A 21,586-nucleotide genomic window follows, 5' to 3' on the forward strand; every position below is an offset into this window, starting at 1 on the left:
ATAACCCTGAGGACCAATTTCTTGACATTTCCCCCACATATGTTAGGGCCCGTGTGAATTCTCTGAATAACCCTGAGGACCAATTTCTTGACATTTCCCCCACATATGTTAGGGCCCGTGTGAATTCTCTGAATAACCCTGAGGACCAATTTCTTGACATTTCCCCCACATATGTTAGATGAACAGTGTTTCTTTAATGTGTAAGCTCTCTAACATACATGCAGTTTAATATTTGGTAGAATGAACCCTATCTTGCATTATTTTCACCAGTCTCTAAACTGCCTTGTCTTCTAAAACTTTCCTTATTGCAAAATTCAGAAGGTTTCAAAATTTTAATATCCAGACTCTGAAAAAAGTGTGAATGATGAAAAAGGGCATTCTTACTTGGATTATATTCTTTGAGATTCATTCCACTGTGCATTTTCTCTATTATTAACTAGTATTCTCCCAACCCCAGTATATTCAACAGAATTCTTTCTCATAAGGCTCCTTATAATAAAAATTATTGACTTGCCTTGCTTTTTCAGCTTGGATTTCTTGGCACCTCGCTCTTAGGTAATCCATATTCCATAGGCCTATAAAGGAATACAAAATTTAATAGTTTATAAATTTAACACATTATTATAATCTTAGGATTGGTTCCTAGGCTTCAGACCAATTTCCCAAAATAAAGAGCTTTCAAATATAAATTCCTCAACTCCTTTGGATTGGAAAAGCACAAAAAGCAATGCTCTGGCAGACAGGGAATGGAACATAAATCAATAACATCTCTGATATTTTGTTTTATAAATATGACTTTCAAAATGTCAAAGAGAAAGCTATATTAAAAATGAAGAATGGACTGAAACCCCAGAAATAAAATCATCAGCATACAGACAACTGGCCTTTGACAAGTGGCCCAAAAATATCCAATGGGAAGCAGATGCCCTCTTTAACAAGTGATGCTGGAAAAGTGGATATCTACCTGCAGAAAAATGAAGCGAGACCCTTAACTCACTCCATGCACAAGAATAAACTCAAGGTGGATCACAGATGTTGAAGTTAACCCTCAAACTATTAGGGCCATCACTGAGGGAATTGGGACCAACTTGAGAACTTTGGCACAGGGAATACATAGGCTATCAGAAATAGGGAAGGACATAAACACAGAGGAGGTACAAATTGACAAATGGGATATACTGAAGATAAAACACCGTGTAGATCGAAAGAATTCACCAAGAGAGTAATAAGAGAGTCCACGGCCTGGGAAAACATCTTTAGCAAGGACACATCAGACAAAGGTCTTATTACTAAAGTCTACAATACTCTGCTAGCTTCCAAAAAGAAAAATACTAATTGCCCACTGTGGAGGTGGGCAAAAGACCTGAACAGAAGTTTCACAGGGGCAGAAATCTGAACGGCCAATAAACATATCTTTAGCTATAAGAGAAATGCAAATTAAAACAACAATGAGATACCACCTAGCACCCTCAAAGATAGCCCAATTCAAAAAATCAGAAAGCAACAAGTGTTGGAGGGGTCCTGGGGAGACAGGAGCTCTCATCTACTGCTGGTGAACCTGAAGTATTTCCAGCCACTATGGAAATTGATCTGGTGATATCTAAAACAGACGGAAATCGAGCTACCATCTGACCCAGTAATCCCCCTTCTGGGCATATACCCAGAAGAGGCAAGAAACAAACCACAGCCAGACATCTGTGCTCCAATGTTCATTGCGGCACAGTTCACAATTGCAAAGAGTTGGAAACAACCCAAATTTCCATCAACTGACCAGTGGGTTAAAGAACTGTTGTACATACATACAATGGAGTACCATGCATTGCTAAAAAGCAGTGATGTGATGAACATATGAAGCATGTCACTGCATGGGAAGAACTAGAGGAAATCATGCTAAATAAAGTAAGCCAAGCACAAAAAGACAAGTGCAACATGAGTCTGCTGAGGTAAGCTTTTAAAAAATGCAAAAGGGGCACAGGGAAAAAGTTATTGTATACAAACATTCCTGGGGTGAGGCCCAGGTAGTATGGCAGGGCCAGAACAAATCCAGTGATACATATGGGAGCCAACTAACAAGGAGGAGGGGAAATGAAAAAATTAAAAAAAGATATGGGTAGTGGGGGCACAGGGCACTAACCCACCCAAGGGGAGGGTATTGTTTATATCTCCACAGGGAAAGAGGAACCAGACTTCAACCCAGTGCTCCAAGATGTGAATGCAACATGCCGGCATGGAAGAGGGAGCCAGTGGAGAGGTCTGAGGGGCTGGCCCCAATCTCAACTACGTGGACACCTGCCCCTCCCACAAGAAGAATTTATTTCAGAGGAGAGCACTGAATCTGCAGCTCTGGGAGAGGGACATGTCTGATCAGAGCACATAGGAGCAAATGAAGGGGAAGGAAGAGAGAGTGGAGTACATCCTGGGCCACCAAGCCTTGACGATGATATTCCCACTCAGAGCAGCCAGTCCACAGAGAAGACCATATGGTCGGCCCCACTATGAGACAGGACATCCCTCACTGACCCATAGCCCTAAAGGGGACAACACTGGAGACATAGTGTGGGAATTCCGCCCAATGTGATTCTACCACACCGAGGCAAAACAGTAAGGGTGTGGAACAGAACAGCAAGAGGAACAAAAGAAGTCCCCAGGAAATACCAAAAATAGAGTTTGGGGCCAGGGCATGGCACCCCATTAGAATTGGCCAGAAAACACTCCTAAAGGCCAACAAACAGTCCTTGAACTAACTACAAGATTTTCTTTCTTGTTATTTTGTTTTGTTGTCATTGTCTTGTTGTTTTGTTTTATTTTGTTGCTTGGTTTTGCTCTGTCTTGTTTTTGTGCATGTTATTATCTCCGCAGGTCTGTCTAAATAACATAGGCTGGATGAACAATCTGGAGGAGAAAACAAGGGGGCTGACAGTTTCAGGGGGGGCATGGGAGAGGGGGAGTTGGAGGGAAAGGAAGTGGCGTTAACAAATCCAGAGACAAGGGAACAACAAGTGATCCAAATCGGTGGTGAGGAGGATGTAGGAGGCCTTGTAGGGTGTGACCAAGGGTAATGTAACCAAGAGGAATTACTGAAACCCAAATGAAGGCTGAACATGATAGTGGGACAAGAGGAAATAGAGGAAAGAGGAGGCAAAGGGCATTTATAGAGGTCTAAATAAAGGCATGCATATATGTAAATATATTTATATATGAGGAGGTGGAAATAGATCTATGTGAATATGTGTATAGGTTTAGTATTAAGGTAGCAGATGGACATAGGGCCTTCACTCAAGTATTCCTCAATGCAAGAATACTTTGTTTGATCAAGCTGGCATTTCATGATGCTCACCTTCCTACACGATCACTGAAGACAAAGCAGGTACATAAGCAAATGTGGTGAAGAAAGCTGATGGTGCCCGGCAATCAAGATATAGTGTCTTGGGTCTTAAAGGCTTGATGATAAACAAGCGGCCATCTAACTGAGAAGCAACAAAGCCCACATGGAAGAAGCATACCAGCCTGTATGATCACGAGGTACTGAAGGGATCAGGTATCAGGCATCAAAAAACAAAAAATTGTATCATTGCTTTCTGCTTGTGAACGCCATGGAGGAAGCATCTTCGGGCTTTCTCTCCCTACCACCATCATGTCTAAACCAGAGTCTCCTAAAGAGCCTGAACAACTGCGGAAACTCTTTATTGGAGGATTGAGCTTTGAAACAACAGATCAGAGTCTGCGGAGCCGTTGAGCAATGGGGGACCCTTACGGACGGTGTGGTGATAAGAGACCCAAACACCAAGCGCTCCGGAGGCTTTGGGTTTGTCACCTCCTCAATTGTGGAGAGGTGGACGCGGCCATGAAGGCACGGCCACACAACGTAGATGCCAGAGTCGTGGAACCAAAGAGGGCTGTCTCACAAGAAGATTCCCAAAGACCAGGCGCCCATTTCACGGTGAAAAAAAAATCTTTCTTGGTGGCATTAAAGAAGACATTGAAGAGCACCACGTATGAGATCATTTTGAGCAGTATAGGAAAACTGAAGTGACTGAAATCATGACTGGTCAAGGCAGTGGCAAGAAGACAGGCTGTGCTATTGTGACTTTGGATGACCACGACTCCGTAGATAAGATCGTCATTCAGAAACACCACACTGTGAATGGCCACAACTGTGAAGTACAGAAAGAAAGCCCTGTCGAAGCAAGAGCTGGCCAGCGCCTGCTCCAGCCAAAGAGGTCACAGCCGTTCTGGAAACTTCTGTGGTGGCCGAGGTGGTGGTTTTGGTGGGAATGACAATTTTGGTCGGGGTGGAAACTTCAGCAGATGTGGTGGCTTTGGTGGCAGCCGCGCTGGTGGCGGATATGGCGGCAGTGGGGATGGCTATAATGGCTTTGGTAATGATGGTGGTTATGGAGGAGGCCCTGGGTACTCTGGAGGAAGCAGACGCTATGGAAGTGGTGGAGAGGGCTATGGAGACCAGGGAAGTGGCTATGGCGGGAGTGGCAGCTATAACAATGGCGGAAGTGTCTTTGGCGGTGGTAGTGGAAGCAACTTTGGAGGTGGTGGACGCTACAATGATTTTGGCAACTACAACAACCAGTCTTCCAATTTTGGACCAATGAAGGGAGGGAACTTTGGAGGCAGAGGCTCTGGCCCTTATGGCGGTGGAGGTCAAAACTTTGCCAAACCACGAAACCAAGGAGGCTGGGGTGGCTCAAACAGGAGCAGTAGTTATGGCAGTGGCAGAAGATGTTAAGTGACTACCAGGAAACACAGCTCAGCAGGAGAGGAGAGCCAGAGAAGTGACAGGGCAGCTACAGGTTACAACAGGTTTGTGAACTCAGCCAAGCACAGTGGTGGCAGGGCCTAGCTGCTACAAAGGAGACATGTTTTAGACAATATTTATGTGTATTGGCAAAAGACCTTGAGGGCTGGATTTGTGACTAATTGCATAACGGGTTATTTTAGTTGCTGTTCTGTGGAAAGTGTAAACATTCCAACAAGGGGTTTTCATGTAGTTTTTCTTTTTTTTGCACCCATGCTGTTGATTGCTAAATGTAATAGTCTGATCATGACGCTAAATAAATGCCTTTTAAAAATGTGCTGTGTAAAGTCTGCTCTTAAGCCATCTTGGTATAAACTGCCCCGACAGTGTGAAGTGTAGGCTCCGTTGAGGGCGGTGCCAGGTTGACTTGAAACATACTGACAAATAACTTGAGAAGACCGCTGGGCAGAGGAGCCTCTGTTGTCGGAGACCTTGGCTGTTAGTTGCACTGACAGTTGCTGTTTTGTAGCCTGGAGTTCACCATTAAAAATGGCCACCCAAGCAAATTAATTAACAGTTTATTTGGTTATAAAATATGGTCGTTGGCACATCCTATGCAATATATCTAAATTGAATAGTGGTAGCAGATAAAATTGCAGATGGAGTTGGAACTTATGTATCATCCATTATCATGTCTAATCAATAAACAATTTAATCTTGAGTGGAAAGAAATCATATCACTGTGTGCTCACCTCCCCCATATGATCGCTGAAGACACGTGTGCATAAGCAAATGTGGTGAAGAAAGCTGATGGTGCCCGGCTATCAAAAGATATAGCATCTGGGGTCTTAAAGGCTTGAAGATAAGCAAGCGGCCATCTAGCTCAGAAGCAACAAAGCCCACAGGGAAGAAGCACACCAGCCTGTGCTGGTGTTGAAGGGATCAGGCATCAGGCATCATAAGAAAAAAAAATCATATCATTGTGAAATAGGTGGGGAGTGTGGAGTGGAGACCCAAAGCCCATCTGTAGTTAATTGGACATTCCTTTACAGAAGGATTCTTGGGGAGGAGATGAGCCAGTCAGGGTGCGATGTAGCAATGATGAAACATACAACTTTCTTCTAGTTCCAAAATGCTTACCCCCCTCACCCCCACTATCATGATCCCAGTCCTACCTTGCAAGTCTGGCTAGATCAGAGGATGTACACTGCTACAGATAGGAAGTGGAAACAGGGAATCCAGGACAGATGATCCCTTTAGGACCAGTGGTGAGAGTGGCGATACTGGGAGGGTAGAGGGAGGATGGGGTGGAAAGGGGTAACCGATTACAAGGATCTACATATAACCTCCTCCCTGGGGGATGGACAACACAAAAGTGGGTGAAGGGAGACGTCGGACAGTGTAAGATATGACAAAATAATAATTTATAAATTATCAAGCATTCATGGAGGGGGGAGTGGGAGGGAGGGGGAAAATGAGGAGCTGATGCCAGGGGCTTAAGTGGAGAGTGAGTGTTTTGAGAATGATGAGGGCAATGAATGTACAAATGTGCTTTACACAATTCATATATGTATGGATTGTGATAAGAGTTGTATGAGCCCCTAATGAAATGATTTAGAAAAAAATCAACAAAAAGAATGGGTCACAGAGAACAAAAGATATTGAAAGCATTGTTGAAAAGGGAGAAGAGAATTTCGTGAGCCCATTAAGAATAATAAACAGTAGGTAGGGTGATAAGGAAAATTGATAGGCAAATGTGTTTATGAAAAATACAAAGGAAAAGATTAAATTGGATAAAGAAGCCAGAGTATATGGCCTTATTCCTGAAAACCTAGATGACAAAAGTAGGATTTTTAGTAGACTTTGGTGGTTACTAGGGGTGGAAAAGGAGGAAGAAGTCACAGACTAGAGGGTAGACGGTGTTAATGTGGGTGAAGGGAAAGACAGCATTCAACGAGGGAAATGGGTGAAAAATTATTGAAACAAGACAAGGCTTTTGGAGGGCTGATGAGTTGCTGAACGTACAAACTGGTATGTTTTGTACATAGTCACATAACTCACAATGAAATGTTTTATAAAAAGATGTGTACAGAGTTACCTTGAATATACACAAAAGAAAATATCCTGTTTGGAAATAATTTCTAAGAGTGGATAAAAAAGAGCCTGGCATGAGTTTTGAAAGCACGAAGATATATGTTACAGTACATAAAAGAGGATCAGGCATGAAATAGATTTATGTTTCTATGGTAATGCCTTAGTCAGTGGCACATAATAAATGTTACTGGCAATATAAATTTACTGCATTAGACAATCACTGTGAGAATTTCAATTCATAGCTAGTTTCTAATGTTAGAAGGAAAGTAGAGATCAATGGAACTATTCTGCAAGATGGTAAACTGAAACATGGATGACAAAGATGCTGGAGATATAAATGCCAAGACGTCATTATAAAACTAGTGCTTTTGTCGTGAGACTTGAAGCAATTACTCTGAAGAGTATAGAACACAAAAGACAGAGTGTTTCTTGGGAATAAAATGTTAGCTCAACATATATTTAATAAGCAAATAATATGTACCAAGGCTCAGTCCTGTTCCTGCACTAGTTCAGTGCACTTGTCGAAAGACATATGAAAAGCATTTAAGGAATCAGGGTGAGAGTATCTTAGTGTGAGAGGACTCTAAGTCAGAGTAGATTTTAGAAAAGACAACCAGCATTACATGTAAAGAGCAAACATCACCTAAAGGAGGTTACTGAATCTGAAATAATTCAATTAATTTAAGACATAATGATTCATACTCTCATTTCAGAATTTAAAGAGAAAACAGGAAGTTAAAATGGACTGACAATAAGTCTGAGCAATTTCATTGTTAGTGAAAGGGGGAAATGGAATTTAGGGAAACAGTATAGGCCAACTTGATAATCATTTTCAGATTACAGCTGAATACTTCAATAGAAGGGTGTGAAGAACCAAGAATTCTAGAGAAAGAGTCCAAGTAAAGGTTTGGCAGGGCATGGATTTTGCATATGAGAAAGAGAAATAAATCTATTTTTAAAATGTCAAGCAAAGGAAGGGCAGAGAATGAAAACTGAGAATGGATTTGGGTTTCCTTCACATACAGATCAAATGTTCTCAGTCATTTCTAGAATCATAGGGCATTGAAAAGGAAATTCCCGATAATGTTTTCAAAAGATTAAAGAATATAAAAAAGAGTATTACCACTTCAGCAATAAAAGGGAACTATAATCTCTGCTAACTCACCAGGGCAGCTCTTCCGTGGAAATTCTACCTCTAATATCCATGGTTCTTTTCCTTGTTTCAACTTGAAGACCGTATTTGGCTTATTTGCACGATAGCCTAGAAATAGAAGAAACAAAATGGTGCAAGTTTCTTGGAATTTAGAGACTCCGAAGGACAAAAATATACAGTTTTAGGCGCAGAACAATGACGACCTCACACAGCCTTGGTGAATCTATATTCTTTCAATGGGCTAGCAGGAACATGGATTTTTTTTCTAAATATAAATCCAGAGTTTTACTACACTTGATCTTAGCCAAAAGGCCGAGAAGCAATAAATCCAGAGTGTTTTAGTCAACTCTGACCCCTGAAATTAAAGCTACTATACTATTATTGAGCCTCATAAGGACCTCACATGTCCTCGCAACTGGAAAGAAAACACACACTACTAGGCCTTAGATATCAGAAAAATTTTCTCACCCACTGAGACTAGGTTCCTATAGTTGTCCAACATCACCTCCTTGTACAGGGTCTTTTGAGCAGGGTTAAGTAATTTCCACTCCTCCTTGCTGAATTCCACAATCACATCCTTGAATGTCACTGGTACCTGTAACAGCACATTTCAATTCAATCGGAAGTGGTCAGAATAAAGTACTATTGAAAGATGTATGTGATCTAGCTTTTAATGTACCAACTGTAGAATTTATTCTGAAAAGCTACGCTAGGATGCTGTTCTGCATCCTGCTTTATATATAGAAAAATACTTGTTCAATACATATATTTATTGAGCTCCACTCTATTCCTGGAATTGTGCTAGAGACACACAAACATGAATAAAGCAAAAAACCCGGTTGTCAAAGAGCGTCTGGTCTGTCAGGGAGGTGCAATGCAATGAATTATTTCATAAGGATCTTCTAGCCGTCGCCCTGGTTACTCCAATTAAATGACGCTAATTTTTCTGTTGGGTTTGGGTAAGAATCACTAACAGCTCTGTGTGATTGGTAACATGCTCAATTGTGATTGCTATCCTACTAGGTATAAAGGAAGCCATCTCAAAAGGGAGGAGGAAAGGATTAATTTAAAAAAACAAACCCGTCAGTCAAGTTTACATATTGCTCTCCACTTTTTTTGGCTTAGAACCCCTAGCAGAAAGCAAAAACTTATAAGAAGAGCTCTCCACACAAGGACAAGGAACTGTGAACTCAGGCCCCGTGAATATGGACACAAAATAGCCAATGGGAGAAATGATAAATTGTGCTACATATACAACATTTTATTTATTTGTAATATCTATGTTTTTTTTAAAAGGCTACATTTCTTTGAAATAAAGACAAATACTATACCCCCAGGGCACAATCACCCCACTTCAGCACTCAGATTACCATAACTAAGAAAATCAGAATAAACTGACATCACTCATAGCCATCGATTCTATTCCGACTCACAACGGTCCTACAGGACAGAACTGCCTCTGTGGGTTTCCGAGACTAGAACTCTTTATGGGGACACGAAGCCTTTCTCCCCCAAATTTGACACATGACTTTTCATATACACAAATATATGCTAAGAGACAAAGGAAAGAATGTCCATGAAGTTCTAATTGGAAAAAAAATTGAACCTAGAACTCCTTGTCTAACCTGCCAAATTCTTGTTCAAGGTAAAGGAAAAACAAAGATGTTTTTGTAAAGATTTAAAAATCATACAGACTAGGCACCTATTCTACAAATCAATCGATAGCACACTTTATCAAAACCAAGAAAAGATAAGGCAAAGCATAAGCATTGGCTACTAGGTGTAAGACATCAGCAACGACTTGTCCTGACACGCAGTCAATAGGACACTGTGGGATGGAAATGGGTGCTCACGGGGCTGGGAGAGAGAAAGGGCTGTCTTGCATTCTAAACCATGAGCCTGCGAGTAGACGGAGACATGTTTAAAGGGTCTCACTCTTTTTCACGGGATGTTCACCAACAGGGCATTTTACTGGGCCTAACACACTTTAAACAAACAAAGAAGACAACTGAAATCCTAGAAAATATCTACTCCAGCCGTAAGTGACATACCAAAAATCAGTAACAGAAAGATATCTAAAAAATCACACCATACGTGAGCACTTTGGCAAAGTTTGTGATTGGCGAGCAATAACACTAAAATTTGGTTTTCTGACAAGATAAATAAAATCAATAAAACCATAACTGAAATGACCAAGAAAAAGAAAATAGAATAATAAGTGGGTTTATTACTACAGACCTTATACAATTAAAAGGACAATGATAGGCTTCTACAAACAATTTTAAGTTTGAAAGAAACCAACTACAAATTCATTCAGGGAGGAATTACAAAATAGTCCTATAAAAATTAAATAAATTGAATTCATACTGAAAAACGGTATTGCCACGAACATTTTGAAGTAACTATCAATCTAGCAAAAAGTGGTAGAGTGAGACATTTTCAGAAATCTAGAATCTGATTTTGAAAACACAGCCAACGGGAAAGTGCGTCATGGAGGACGAAGCCGCTAAATTGGATCTAAAGGGCGGTGGCATCCCCACACGAGTTCAGTGGCAACCCAAGGAGGGTCCGGCATTCCTGTAGCTGGCTCATGCCATTGAGGGCATCGTGGACGGTGTCACAAATACATAAATGTGGCTATGAATCCGCAGTTTGGAAAAGGACCAACACGGAGCCTGCCTTCAATTCACGTCACTGGGTGACACTACCGGCAACAAGTGAAAACATGTTTTATACCTTACCACGTCTTTCTCCTGAGAAGGTGCTTTGGGGGCTGGAATTACCAACCCAGCGGCTAATACCTGAGCACCGAACCATTATGCAGCCAGGGCTCTCTGAAAATCCCAAACCAAATTCACTGCCATCAAGTTGATGTTGACTCATAAGGACCTCCTAGGACAGGGCAGATTTGCCCCTGCGAGTTTCCGACACCGTAACTGCCTACTGGAGTAGAAAGCCCCGTCTTTCTCCCACTGAGTGGCTGGTGGTTTCGAACTGTGTACCTAGAAGAAGTTAATAACCCAAGGTGTCACTACTATGCCACCAGGGACCCTAGGGTTCTTTCATTCAAAAACCAAACTCACTGCTATCGAGTCAATGCTGACTCATAGCACCCTGCTATGGGTTTCCGAGACTCCATTTACAGGAGTAGAAAGTCCAGTCTTTCTCTCCAGGAGTTGCTGATGGTCTTGAACTGCGGAACAAACTGATTGCAGCCCAATACACAACCACTACACCACCACGGTTACTCCTAGGGCTATATAATACCTGTGCCCACCTGAGGCAAGAGACAGCTAATTAGGCAAGCAGCAGGTCAACCCAAAAGCTGAGGAAGGAAGAAGCTGATTGGGGGAATAAGGTTTTGAAAGGAGCCCACGTAGAGTGGTGAGCTCTGCACTGAGCTTCTGAGAGGTCAGCAGTTCGAATCCACCAGTTGCTCCATGGGAGAAAGATGAGGCTGTCTGCTCTTGTACAGATTTAAGTGTCCGAAACCCCAAGGGGCAGAAAGACTTTGTGCGGCTCTTGCGTCCACTGGGGACACCAAAGGGCAAAACACATATGTAGGGCTAGCCATGGGCTCAGAAAAGACCTGACAGGTCCCTAAGCTGAAACCTCTGGCTGCTTTTTGGATTCTGTAAAATGCAGACCCGTACATATCGGAGGACTGTCCATGTTCAGACCCAATCTTGCAGAGCTGAGAGTGCATTCTATTTGGATCCAGACATGAAAGAAAATGCCATGTCACTCTCTCACTGATTGACCACTGAGCTCAGGAAAGACGCTCTTCAATGATCACGTGACAAGCAGAGCGGCCTGCTTAATGGTCTCGTTCTGCTGCAGTAGGAGAGGCCTCCTGGCACAGCGAGTTCCGTGTTGGCTAACCACAGGGCAGCAGTCTGACCCCTCCAGACCCTCCTGGGGAGAAAGAGGAGGCATCCTCCCCCTAAAGACAGTCTCAGAAATCCGGAGGCAGCTCGAGCCTGTCCTATGGCATTGCTATGAATCTGCATCGATTTGATGGCAGGGATTTTTTTTTACTTTGCTGTGGTAGAACTTCCACATGTGGGTGTGACATGATTTTCTCACAAGTTAGGAGGCTAGAAATCCCAATCCAAAGTATCAACTCTAGAGGAAGGATCTCTCTGTGTGTCCGCTACAGGAGAAAGTCTCTTTTCTGCTTCTGTTTATTGGCACCACGGTGAGCTTCATGTGGCGTAGAATCCATCTTCCCCTATCTCCCTCTGCTTGCTTCATTGCGTGCTCAATCTCTTCTTGTTACATCTTCAGTGAGTGTGGCTTTAGACACATACTCTACTCATGTTGCCTCATTAACGTAACACACACACACACACACACACACACACACACACACACACACACACGGGACGTGGCTCTCATTGTGGGTTCTCCAGGCTTTATCTTGAAGACAAGCAGTTGGCAGCAGGTGTTGGGCCTGAGCTGCTCTGGCTCAGGTTGAGGCTGGTGAGGCTGGGCACGCTCAGTTCCTTCCTGGTTCACTTTGTCTTGCTCCACTCTCAGAATCACCGCTGCCGCGGCCACTCCTTTCTTCACCTCCTGCCACCAACTCCAGAAACTCCAATGATGGCAGCAGGGGCAACAAGGACAACCAGGCTCCCTACAAGATTTTAATATGGCGTTCACGTTGTTTCCAAATCATGAAGTGCCCTATTTCACAGAACCGATTGTGGGCATTAAATGAAACGTACCTACCTGTAGTACCTAAATTGACTCAAGAAGAAATAGAATGAGTAATTAAAAGAAAAAAACCTTCCTAACAAATAAAAGTCTAGTACTTAATACTGAGATAGTTTTCATGGGTGAATTATAACTAAATTTAAAGAATTAACATCCATCCTCCTCAAACGCTGGCAAAACACTGAAAGGGAGAATTCTCATTTAGTTTTATGAGGCTAGTATCACCAAGGTAACAAAAAGACAAAAGTAAAAAGAACCACATACCGATATCTTTTTAGGAAATGGATGTAAACATCCTCAACAAAATAATAGGAAGCAATCCAACAATATGTTAAAGGACTGCATACTATGAGCAAGGGGAACTTACTCAGGAATGCACGTGAATCACAACAAGTATCACTGCAATATATCCAATCTGAGCTCGAGTTCTTCTCTTGCTTCAGTATCTCTTTCCCTCATGACTCAATCTTGCGTCTTGAGTAGTTACTCTATGCTTGGTCTTTGCTGGATCTGGATCCTGCATCTGGTTTATCTTCTGCTTCTAGATCTTTAGACTTGAACCAGCAGCTTCCATTCTACCTGCCAGTCCTGAAGGTTGTCAGCCACTGCAGACTGTGAGTCAGCAGCCTGTCATCGTACCTGCTGACACTGGATCTATGTGCCTCTGCAATCAGCAGCTTGCCACCTGCCCTGATGATCTTGGGCTCATCAGTCACTGGAGCTAGAGTCAGAATGAACCACCAACCTGACATCAGACCCACAGATTTGGAATTTACCAATCTCTACAACTGAGGGAGCCACTTCTTTGAGATCTCTGTGAACAGATACAAGCTCCACCAGCTGTGCTTCTCCAGAGGACCCAACATAAGACAATAGGAGTATTGATGTTACAGAAATTGGTAAACACTACAAACCAGTTCCTCTTCCAATTCCCAAAATCACATGGCTAAGCCTTTATCAATATACTGGCTGTCTCTGAGTAGTGCTAACAGTTAATACCTTTGCTGTAAACAAAAAAAAGATTAGGTTTGAGTCTACTCATAGGTACTTGAAAGAAAAGTGTAGGGTGATTTCCCATTTCTTCCGCATGGTCTTAGGGAATGGAGAGCGGGAAAACCCTATCCTAACCGGCCTAATGGGTAAAAAGAGTGGGACTTCACTTTTAGTTAAAAAAGTTCACTTGGGGTTAAATGAACTTTGGTATTTAGAAATATAACTTGGCTTCTTAGAACTGTTAAGATATGATAGAACAAACTATTTTGCTTAACCTTGACTTACAAAGTGTGTCTTTGTTAAGATATGATAGAACAGACTATTTTGCTTAACCTTGACTGACAAGAACGTGTCTGCAAAATCCAGGTGTCTTTGGACTTGGCTGTTATCCCAGAAGAATATGTTAGAAGCCAAGAAATGGGGTTTAAAAAGAAGCTCAGCTTTTAATAAAGTGCCATTGCATAAATTCAAGCTTGAGAATGTTTCTTTGGTCCTCCTAAACCCTACTTTTTCTATATTCTCCTTTTTTCTCAAGACCATTCACCCGACTTCAAGCTTTCTGTTAGGAACACGCCGGAGCCGGTCTTTGGCAGAAAAGGCTTGATGATCTGCTGTGAAAAATCAGCCACTGAAAACTTACTTGTTGCGCTTTGACACATAGAAGTTAGCTGGGAACCAGAGTGGATTCAACAGCATCCGAACAGGTTAAGGTACTAACTACGGACTACACTAATTCCTTCATGGAGGTAGATGCAAAAGTCCTCAGTAAAGATAAAGGGCTCATTTCAAAAATTGATAAAAAACAACTATTTCTTAATAAGAAAAATAAGAGTCAAAAAAAATGGGTGACCAAACATGAATAGACAATTTACTAAAGATGACATCCGGGTAGCCAACATAATGAAGAATGCTCACGTTCATTATCTGTGAGAGAAATACAAATTAAAACAACAAGGAGATACTGCCTCACCAATACTATTAGCAAAATTCCAAATCACAGAAAATAACAAATGCAGCCGATAAGATTACAGGCTGCATGACTGGTGGGGTTGCAGAACTGCACCACCACTATAGAAAGCAGTGTGGCACGTCCTTCAGGAAATGCAATGCAAAGACCTCATGGCTGCAATCTCTCTACTTGGTACAGACCCTAAAGAAATAAACAACAAGGCAGGAGCAGGCACCTGCACACCCATGTTTAAGGCAGCAATTTCTACAATAGCAAAAAGAAACAATTGAAAACCCCACCTGGGGAGGAAAGGATGGATAAACTCCGATGCATACACACGATGGAATGCCATGCATCCTTAAAAACAACGACAAATCTGTCAAACACCTCATGCCACGGACAGAACTGGAGAACATTATGCTCGACTCAGTTAATGTCATAACGATACATATTTCATGACACGTTATAAAGGACAAAACCAGGGGGGCTCAAGGAAGAAAGGGGCAGGGAGGTAAGAAGGGAGGATCGTGGGGGGAAAAGGCAAAAAGGAAGAGGAACAGGAGGAGGAGGAGGAGAAGGAGGAGATGGAGGAGGAGGAGATGGAGGAGGAGGAGATGGAGGAGGAGGAGAAGGAGGAGATGGAGGAGGAGGAGAAGGAGGAGATGGAGGAGGAGGAGGAGAAGGAGGTGGAGATGGAGGAGGAGGAGGAGGAGATGGAGGAGGAGGAGGGGGACTAGGAGGAGGAGGAGGAGGAGAAGGAGGAGGAGGAGGAGATGGAGGAGGAGGAGGGGGACTAGGAGGAGGAGGAGGAGGAGAAGGAGGAGGAGGAGATGGAGGAGGAGGAGAAGGAGGAGATGGAGGAGGAGGAGGAGGAGAGGGAGGAGGAGGAGGAGAAGGAGGAGGAGATGGAGGAGGAGGAGGAGGAGGAGGAGATGGAAGAGGAGGAGGAGGAGGAGATGGAGGAGGAGGAGGAGGAGGAGATGGAGGAGGAGGAGGGGGACTAGGAGGAGGAGGAGGAGGAGAAGGAGGAGGAGGAGGAGGAGCAGGGTTTACTCTGATGAGACGGCAGTGCTGCAGTATGTAGCAGGCTTTGCCTTGTGTGTGTTCTATTCCACAGAGGGGAAGAGAGAGACATTACAGCCTTTAAAAACCCTCCAGATTCCTTACCCATCAGACCTATGACAGGAAAGTAAAATGGAAACATTTACTGTATATACTTGAGTATAAGCCGAGGCACCTAATTTTACCGTAAAAACTGCATTAAAATGTACTAAAAGACTTGGCTTACACATGAGTATACACGGTAAATTCTTTCATGACACAAAAGCTAGTATCAAACAAAAATCCTCAGTAAATCCAATTGAGCGATACACATGAAAGGATGATGAAGGTGCTTCAAAAAGTGTGTGGAAAAATAAAGTTAAAAGATCATGGAGTTTTCCCATGAACTTTTGAAGTCTTTTCATGTATTATGATTAATTGAAGTTTATTCTGGTAATGCGTGGTTGAGTAACTACACACCAATTAATGTTATTCACTGAACATGTAATATTGATATGTGTGGGAAGCAGAGAATGGAAAGAGAGTGTACACAGATAAATTCTTTATTCTCCTATATTAAGAAGCTGGGCAGGCTGGGTTTCTGGGGTGGGGAAGCCCTTCACCCTTGTGAGTTGGAGGTGAGTCCCAATCACAGTCGCATATTGAATACTCTTCCCCACTATATCCTCCGACAGTAGTGCTACCTTAGTTACCTCCTAACACCTGGCTGATTGCTCTGTAGCCCCAGGCAGCTTTAACTTCAAGAGGCTCTGAGGACAGCCACTCCCACTACCTGCCGCAGGCACTGGCGTTAGGTTACTCCTCCAATGTACTGAGGGACCTATAGGTTAGGGCACAGCCCACTTTGTTAAGTATGTGGTTACCTGTCATTGGGTGGGTGGGCTTGCAAAACTCTCCACTCCCCACCGCGAGTATACATAAGTGTTGCTTGAAAATATATTCTTTCTCTGCCTGCCAGACCTGGCTCCTGAAGTCATGGTGGTCCCTGAGATGAGTACCTTTATGTTTTATCTTGTCTGATGTCTCTTTAATTTTATCCTTCAATTACACAACCGCCCCTTGGATCCATTCGATTGTAGGGGCTGGTACCCCACAGATATGTTTTCTATAAGGACATACAAGGATTACTTATTATGTTGAGACTTTAAGAAAACATAAACTCATTTTTGGGAAAAAAATTCAGAAAAGTTACAGAGCAATTACTTCTTATCACAACAAGACACCTGCATATTCTTTGAGGCCTTCAAGGACTCTCCTGTGAGAAACCTTACCCTGTCCACCCAATAGCCCTGATCTTGCCCCTTCAGACGTCTTTTTATTTCTCTGGGAATATTTAAAAGGAACATGACTCGAGTCTCTTTAAGATGCACAAACTTCACTTTTAAGGGGTGTAAATTGAAGAGCACAAATCTTTGGGGGAAGCATTCAATAGAAACAACACCTTCACAAGTTACAGACCACAGACTCCCAAACTCACTTGGCCCACTGCCCTCTTTTCAGAGAAAAAAAATTACTGAGTTCTCCTTGGAAATTAAAAAGTTTGGTACAATAGCCTATAATTCCGGATAAAGTAGAGGTGTTTGCTGTTTTGCACCACCTTGGATTGTTCAAGCATCCCCAGGGGATGTTATTGCCCATTTTGGGAAACATTAGAGGATAGGTTGCAAAACAATAACATACAATTTTCATATTTTTGTTTAATAAATCTTTCTAGTTATTCATAGCAACATTTTAACTCCCCCTCATATATACGAAAATATGTATATTATCAGTGGGACTGAGATAAACGGGTATCCACGTGAGAAAAAAATCAACCTCAACTCTTACTTCATAGATGTTCGATATGGTTAGTTATTATGGGAGTGAAAATTTAAACCACAAATGAGATAGATACCACAGCACATTTACCAGCATGGCTGAAAAACATGCAAGCACAGAAACAAAGCCTCAAACCCCCTCTGACAGTGTCCCCTGTCAGTTTGTCACACCTTGGTGGCTTGCTTGTTGCTATTGTACTGGAAGTGATGCTGCTCATATTTCAAATACCAGGATGTGGTAGAGTAAGTTTCTCTATGTGGCTTGTTGTCTTAGTTTAAACAAAAAAAAATTCTTGAGAGATTGTCCCCCTACACCCTGAAGAGCTAGCTATCTTTGCTCTATGGTTTATTACTTTTGTCCAAGTTGACCTACCTTTCCTGGCTAAGGCCGACTGAAGTTGTGGTTTGATACTTTTTCTCTGGTTTTGGCTGCAACTTGCCCTGTGACTGGTATATACTGGTATATACCTTTGACTGGTATGCAGGGATTGGTCAACAGACTATTAAAATAAAAAGAGATGGCTATGGCTTACTATACAAATTAAGTGTCTACTGGGATGGACCATGCTTTGAAATTGAGGAGGCATTTCTGACGGAAAACAGGAAGAAAAAATAAAAGAAAGAAAAAAGAGGAGGGGGAGAGAAAAGAAGCGAGGAGGAGCGGGAGGAGAAGGGCAGAGAGAGGAACTTACTGAGCTGTAACCTAAGACAAGTGCTGTACCACTGCAGGTGCTAACCCGCCTTAGAAGGCGCCCAGTGGCAGAGTGAGTGGTTACAGACAAGGCTAGGAGGAGCTTGTCTTGCGGGGTCACCCAGAGGTTTTCCTCAGGGTGAGGAGGCCTGCATGTCCCGGAGGAGCCGAGCGAGCTGTCCTGCAGGGAAGACAGACTTTGCTGACTGATCCAGATCCTGAGCCGCAGGCTGCCAATCCTGCCCCGTTACTTTAATAAACCACTCAGTTGTGCATATGCTCTGAGCTCTGGGTGGCCATGGAAATGGATCGATGAACTCAGAGGAGAAATGGAGAGCGCTGTGGGAAGAATGGTGGGTGTCAGAATTGGTGTTAAAAAAAAAGGTGGACTTTCACCTCAGGTTCTGATACTATGACTGCTAGGCCCATTTCACCCAGGTTCATCCATGGTGATGGGTTGCAGGGGATCTTCTAAACAAAGGCAAACGAAGAAGAAAGGCCTGGCAATCTACTTCTCAAAATCAGTCAATAGGGAGGAGGCTTGCAGTTAATGACAGAATACCATCTGATACAAATGTTAAAACATGAGCCTCCCCAAGGCCCCCCTACCAGTTGGAAGACACATTATATCAATGGATTAAAAAACAGCAACAGTTCTGAAGACGGCAAAGGAGCAAGAGGGTTCTCTCTATTACATATAAGGTGCTCGGAGCTGCAGTCGATTCAGCAGAAGTGGTAACAGTGAGAAGAGCTATTCTGGAAAGCAGTCTGTCAGTTTCTTATAAAGTTGAAGAATAACTACCATATGATCCAGCAAGATACTCAGGTATTTTTTCAAGGAAGGGCTGACAATCAATCAATATATGAATGCTTGTAGCAATTCTGCTAATACCAAAATACTGGAATCAACCCAAATGTCTTTCAATTAGTAAAAGGACAAATAAATGAAGTATGTCTATGCAATTGAATACGTAACCATAGAAAAGAACAAATTACTGATAAATGCAACACGTGAACACATCTTAAATGTATCATACTAAATGAAAGAAAGCAATCTCAAAATATGACCAACTATCCAGTTTAAATTGCACAGCAGTTTTGAAATGGCTAAATGATAAATTATCAATGATTACTAGAGAATAGTGGAGGGGCTAAGTACTGCAGTATAGAATTACTTGATATGACTCTTTTAGTTTCTAATTCCTATCAAACAATTGGGTAGGACTGTGCAAATGGGAGGCCTTTGAGGCACACTGGAGGGACTGGGTCATTTGCTAATAGTGTAACTAAGGTGCACATTCACTGTTAAGTAGAAACAGTTGGCAGGTGAGCAAGAGGAAAAATGCCCTGGGCGAGTGAAAAACACTCCAAGGACATTGCCAACAACCAAGCCTCCTCCTCCCCTTCGGTGGCCTTCCAAGCCCAGATGCAGGAGGTTAACCGTTGCAGATAACACTGAACACTGTTGTTTAGTCCCGGCTTTGCAGACAGCCAATCACAATGGAAAATCCCCCAGCTACTCCCTCCCCAAGACCTATAAAACTCTTCACCTCCCACCCGGAAAATACAACTTCTCTGGCCCCAACTAGGGACCTGTGAACCTTGCCTGTTGAGCTCAGAAATAAACCTTTAAAACTATTTTCTGTCTTTGCCCCTTTTCTTTCTTGCTTTCCGTCAAATTTACCTTACAGTAACCATGTGGGGTGGGACCATGCAAATAGAATGTGGGATTGGTCAGTTTTATCATCCCTCTAAGTATAAAATGAACCACTTCAGAAGTAGAAACAGCAGATTCTAAGTACCATCAGAAAAGTAGAGCCGAAGCACACACCCAACACTGAACCAACATCCCTGATCCAGGAGACAGAGAGTTATGACACCAGAGAAGCAGCAGCAGTGAGGACATAGCACCAAGAGACAGACCTGTGGGCCTTCCACCCCACAGGGGGAGAAATCTGAGTCTCTTCAGCAGGAGGCTGACCTGTGGACTGCTTTGGGGACATTTGTCTGGGTTGTTGAAAAGTTTTGACAACCCAGAGCTATTTCTGAATGCCTATGAGCGAGGCTACTGGTGGAGTGGAAGGCCTTTTGGCCATTTATTGGCAGTCCTAAAAGAGCTTTGTAACATTGCCCAAGAAAGGCAGGGAGCAAAGGGATGCATGACTCAGAAACTGAGGGCCAGAGAGGACCATGCCTCTGAGCACAGATGGTCCTGACTGAAGAAATGTATGCTATATCCTGAGCATTTCTGGTCCTAAATTGTAACCTATTAACTTTCATAATAAACTCCATAATCATAAGTATTTTCTGTGAGTTCTGTGTGACTACTGCCATGGATTATAAAATTCATCAGAGGAGGAGAGTGGTGTGGGAAGGATGGTTGGAGTCAGAATTGGTAAGGGAGGCTGGCAGGGGAAGCCACATCTGACCCCCATGATAGGAATCCATCTTGGGCTGATGCTGAGTTTGAGTCTCCTTCCCTTGGGGGAAGTCAGAGGAGGTTGGATGCCACCTCCACAAAGGGGAGCCTCATTCACAGCAAACTTTCACCTGTAAAATATTGTGTCTCCCCAACATACACGTCAACTTGGCTAGGTCATGATTCTCCGTATTGTATAATTATCCTCCGTTTTGTGAGCTGACATAATTTATCCCACATGCTATGAATTCTAATTTGTAAATGTTAATGAGGCAAGATAAGTGTATGCTCACTCGCCACTGAGTCCATTCAGACTCTTTGTGATTCTAGACCTATAGGGCTGATCAAACTGCCTCTGTGGGTTTTGGAGGCTGTAAATCTTTATGGGAGCCAAAGGCCTCCTTGTTCTCCCGGGGAGCAAACTGGTAGAATCGAATGGCTGGCCATATGGTGTAGCAGCTCACTGCATAACCCACAGGGTTCCTTGGGTAAGTGGCAGTTATGCTAATGAAGGATGCAAAATAAATTTTAAAAAAAGTAAATTTGCCTCAGATGTCTGACAAATTGATAGATGAATTTATTAGAAGACAGTGATATTAATTTCAAGGTTTTAAAAGATAAGTGCTGGTAAGACTGGCCCCTCCACAAGACACGATGTCGCCTCACTACCCAAAAAGCTTCAGGGACAGCACTGGAGACACAGTGTGGGGATTGTGCCCGGTCTGAGCCCCACACTGGGGCAAAATAGGGAGGGAGCGCAATAGAGCAGCAAGAGGAGCAAAGCAACCAAGTCCCAGAGGAATCACGAAAACAGACTTCAGACTCAGAAAGCACCTCATCAGACTCATTTAGAAAACACACATAAGGGTCAGCAGACAGATCTGGACCTATTTATAGGCCCTCTCACTTCCCCCCCTCATATCTATCTATATAAGATAGGCA

General features: G+C 42.9%; 1 protein-coding gene and 2 pseudogenes across 1 annotated transcript in view; 1 reads left to right on the plus strand and 2 right to left on the minus strand.

Annotated features, from left to right (window-relative positions):
- ZNF25 (zinc finger protein 25) overlaps positions 1-21,586 on the minus strand; it is a 33,618-nt gene that overhangs the window by 4,226 nt on the left and 7,806 nt on the right. Inside the window, exons 3-5 of the mRNA XM_075560984.1 lie at positions 8,466-8,592; positions 8,010-8,105; positions 515-575 (exon numbers count right to left, since the gene is read on the minus strand). Of these exons, the coding sequence (XP_075417099.1) occupies positions 515-575; positions 8,010-8,105; positions 8,466-8,592 (284 nt within the window). The remainder of the gene's footprint in view (positions 1-514; positions 576-8,009; positions 8,106-8,465; positions 8,593-21,586) is intronic.
- LOC142460206 (heterogeneous nuclear ribonucleoprotein A1-like 2) lies at positions 3,635-4,741 on the plus strand (annotated as a pseudogene).
- LOC142460342 (U2 spliceosomal RNA) lies at positions 8,250-8,321 on the minus strand (annotated as a pseudogene).

Source organism: Tenrec ecaudatus, chromosome 10 (assembly GCF_050624435.1).
Source record: "Tenrec ecaudatus isolate mTenEca1 chromosome 10, mTenEca1.hap1, whole genome shotgun sequence".
NCBI lineage: Eukaryota > Metazoa > Chordata > Mammalia > Afrosoricida > Tenrecidae > Tenrec > Tenrec ecaudatus.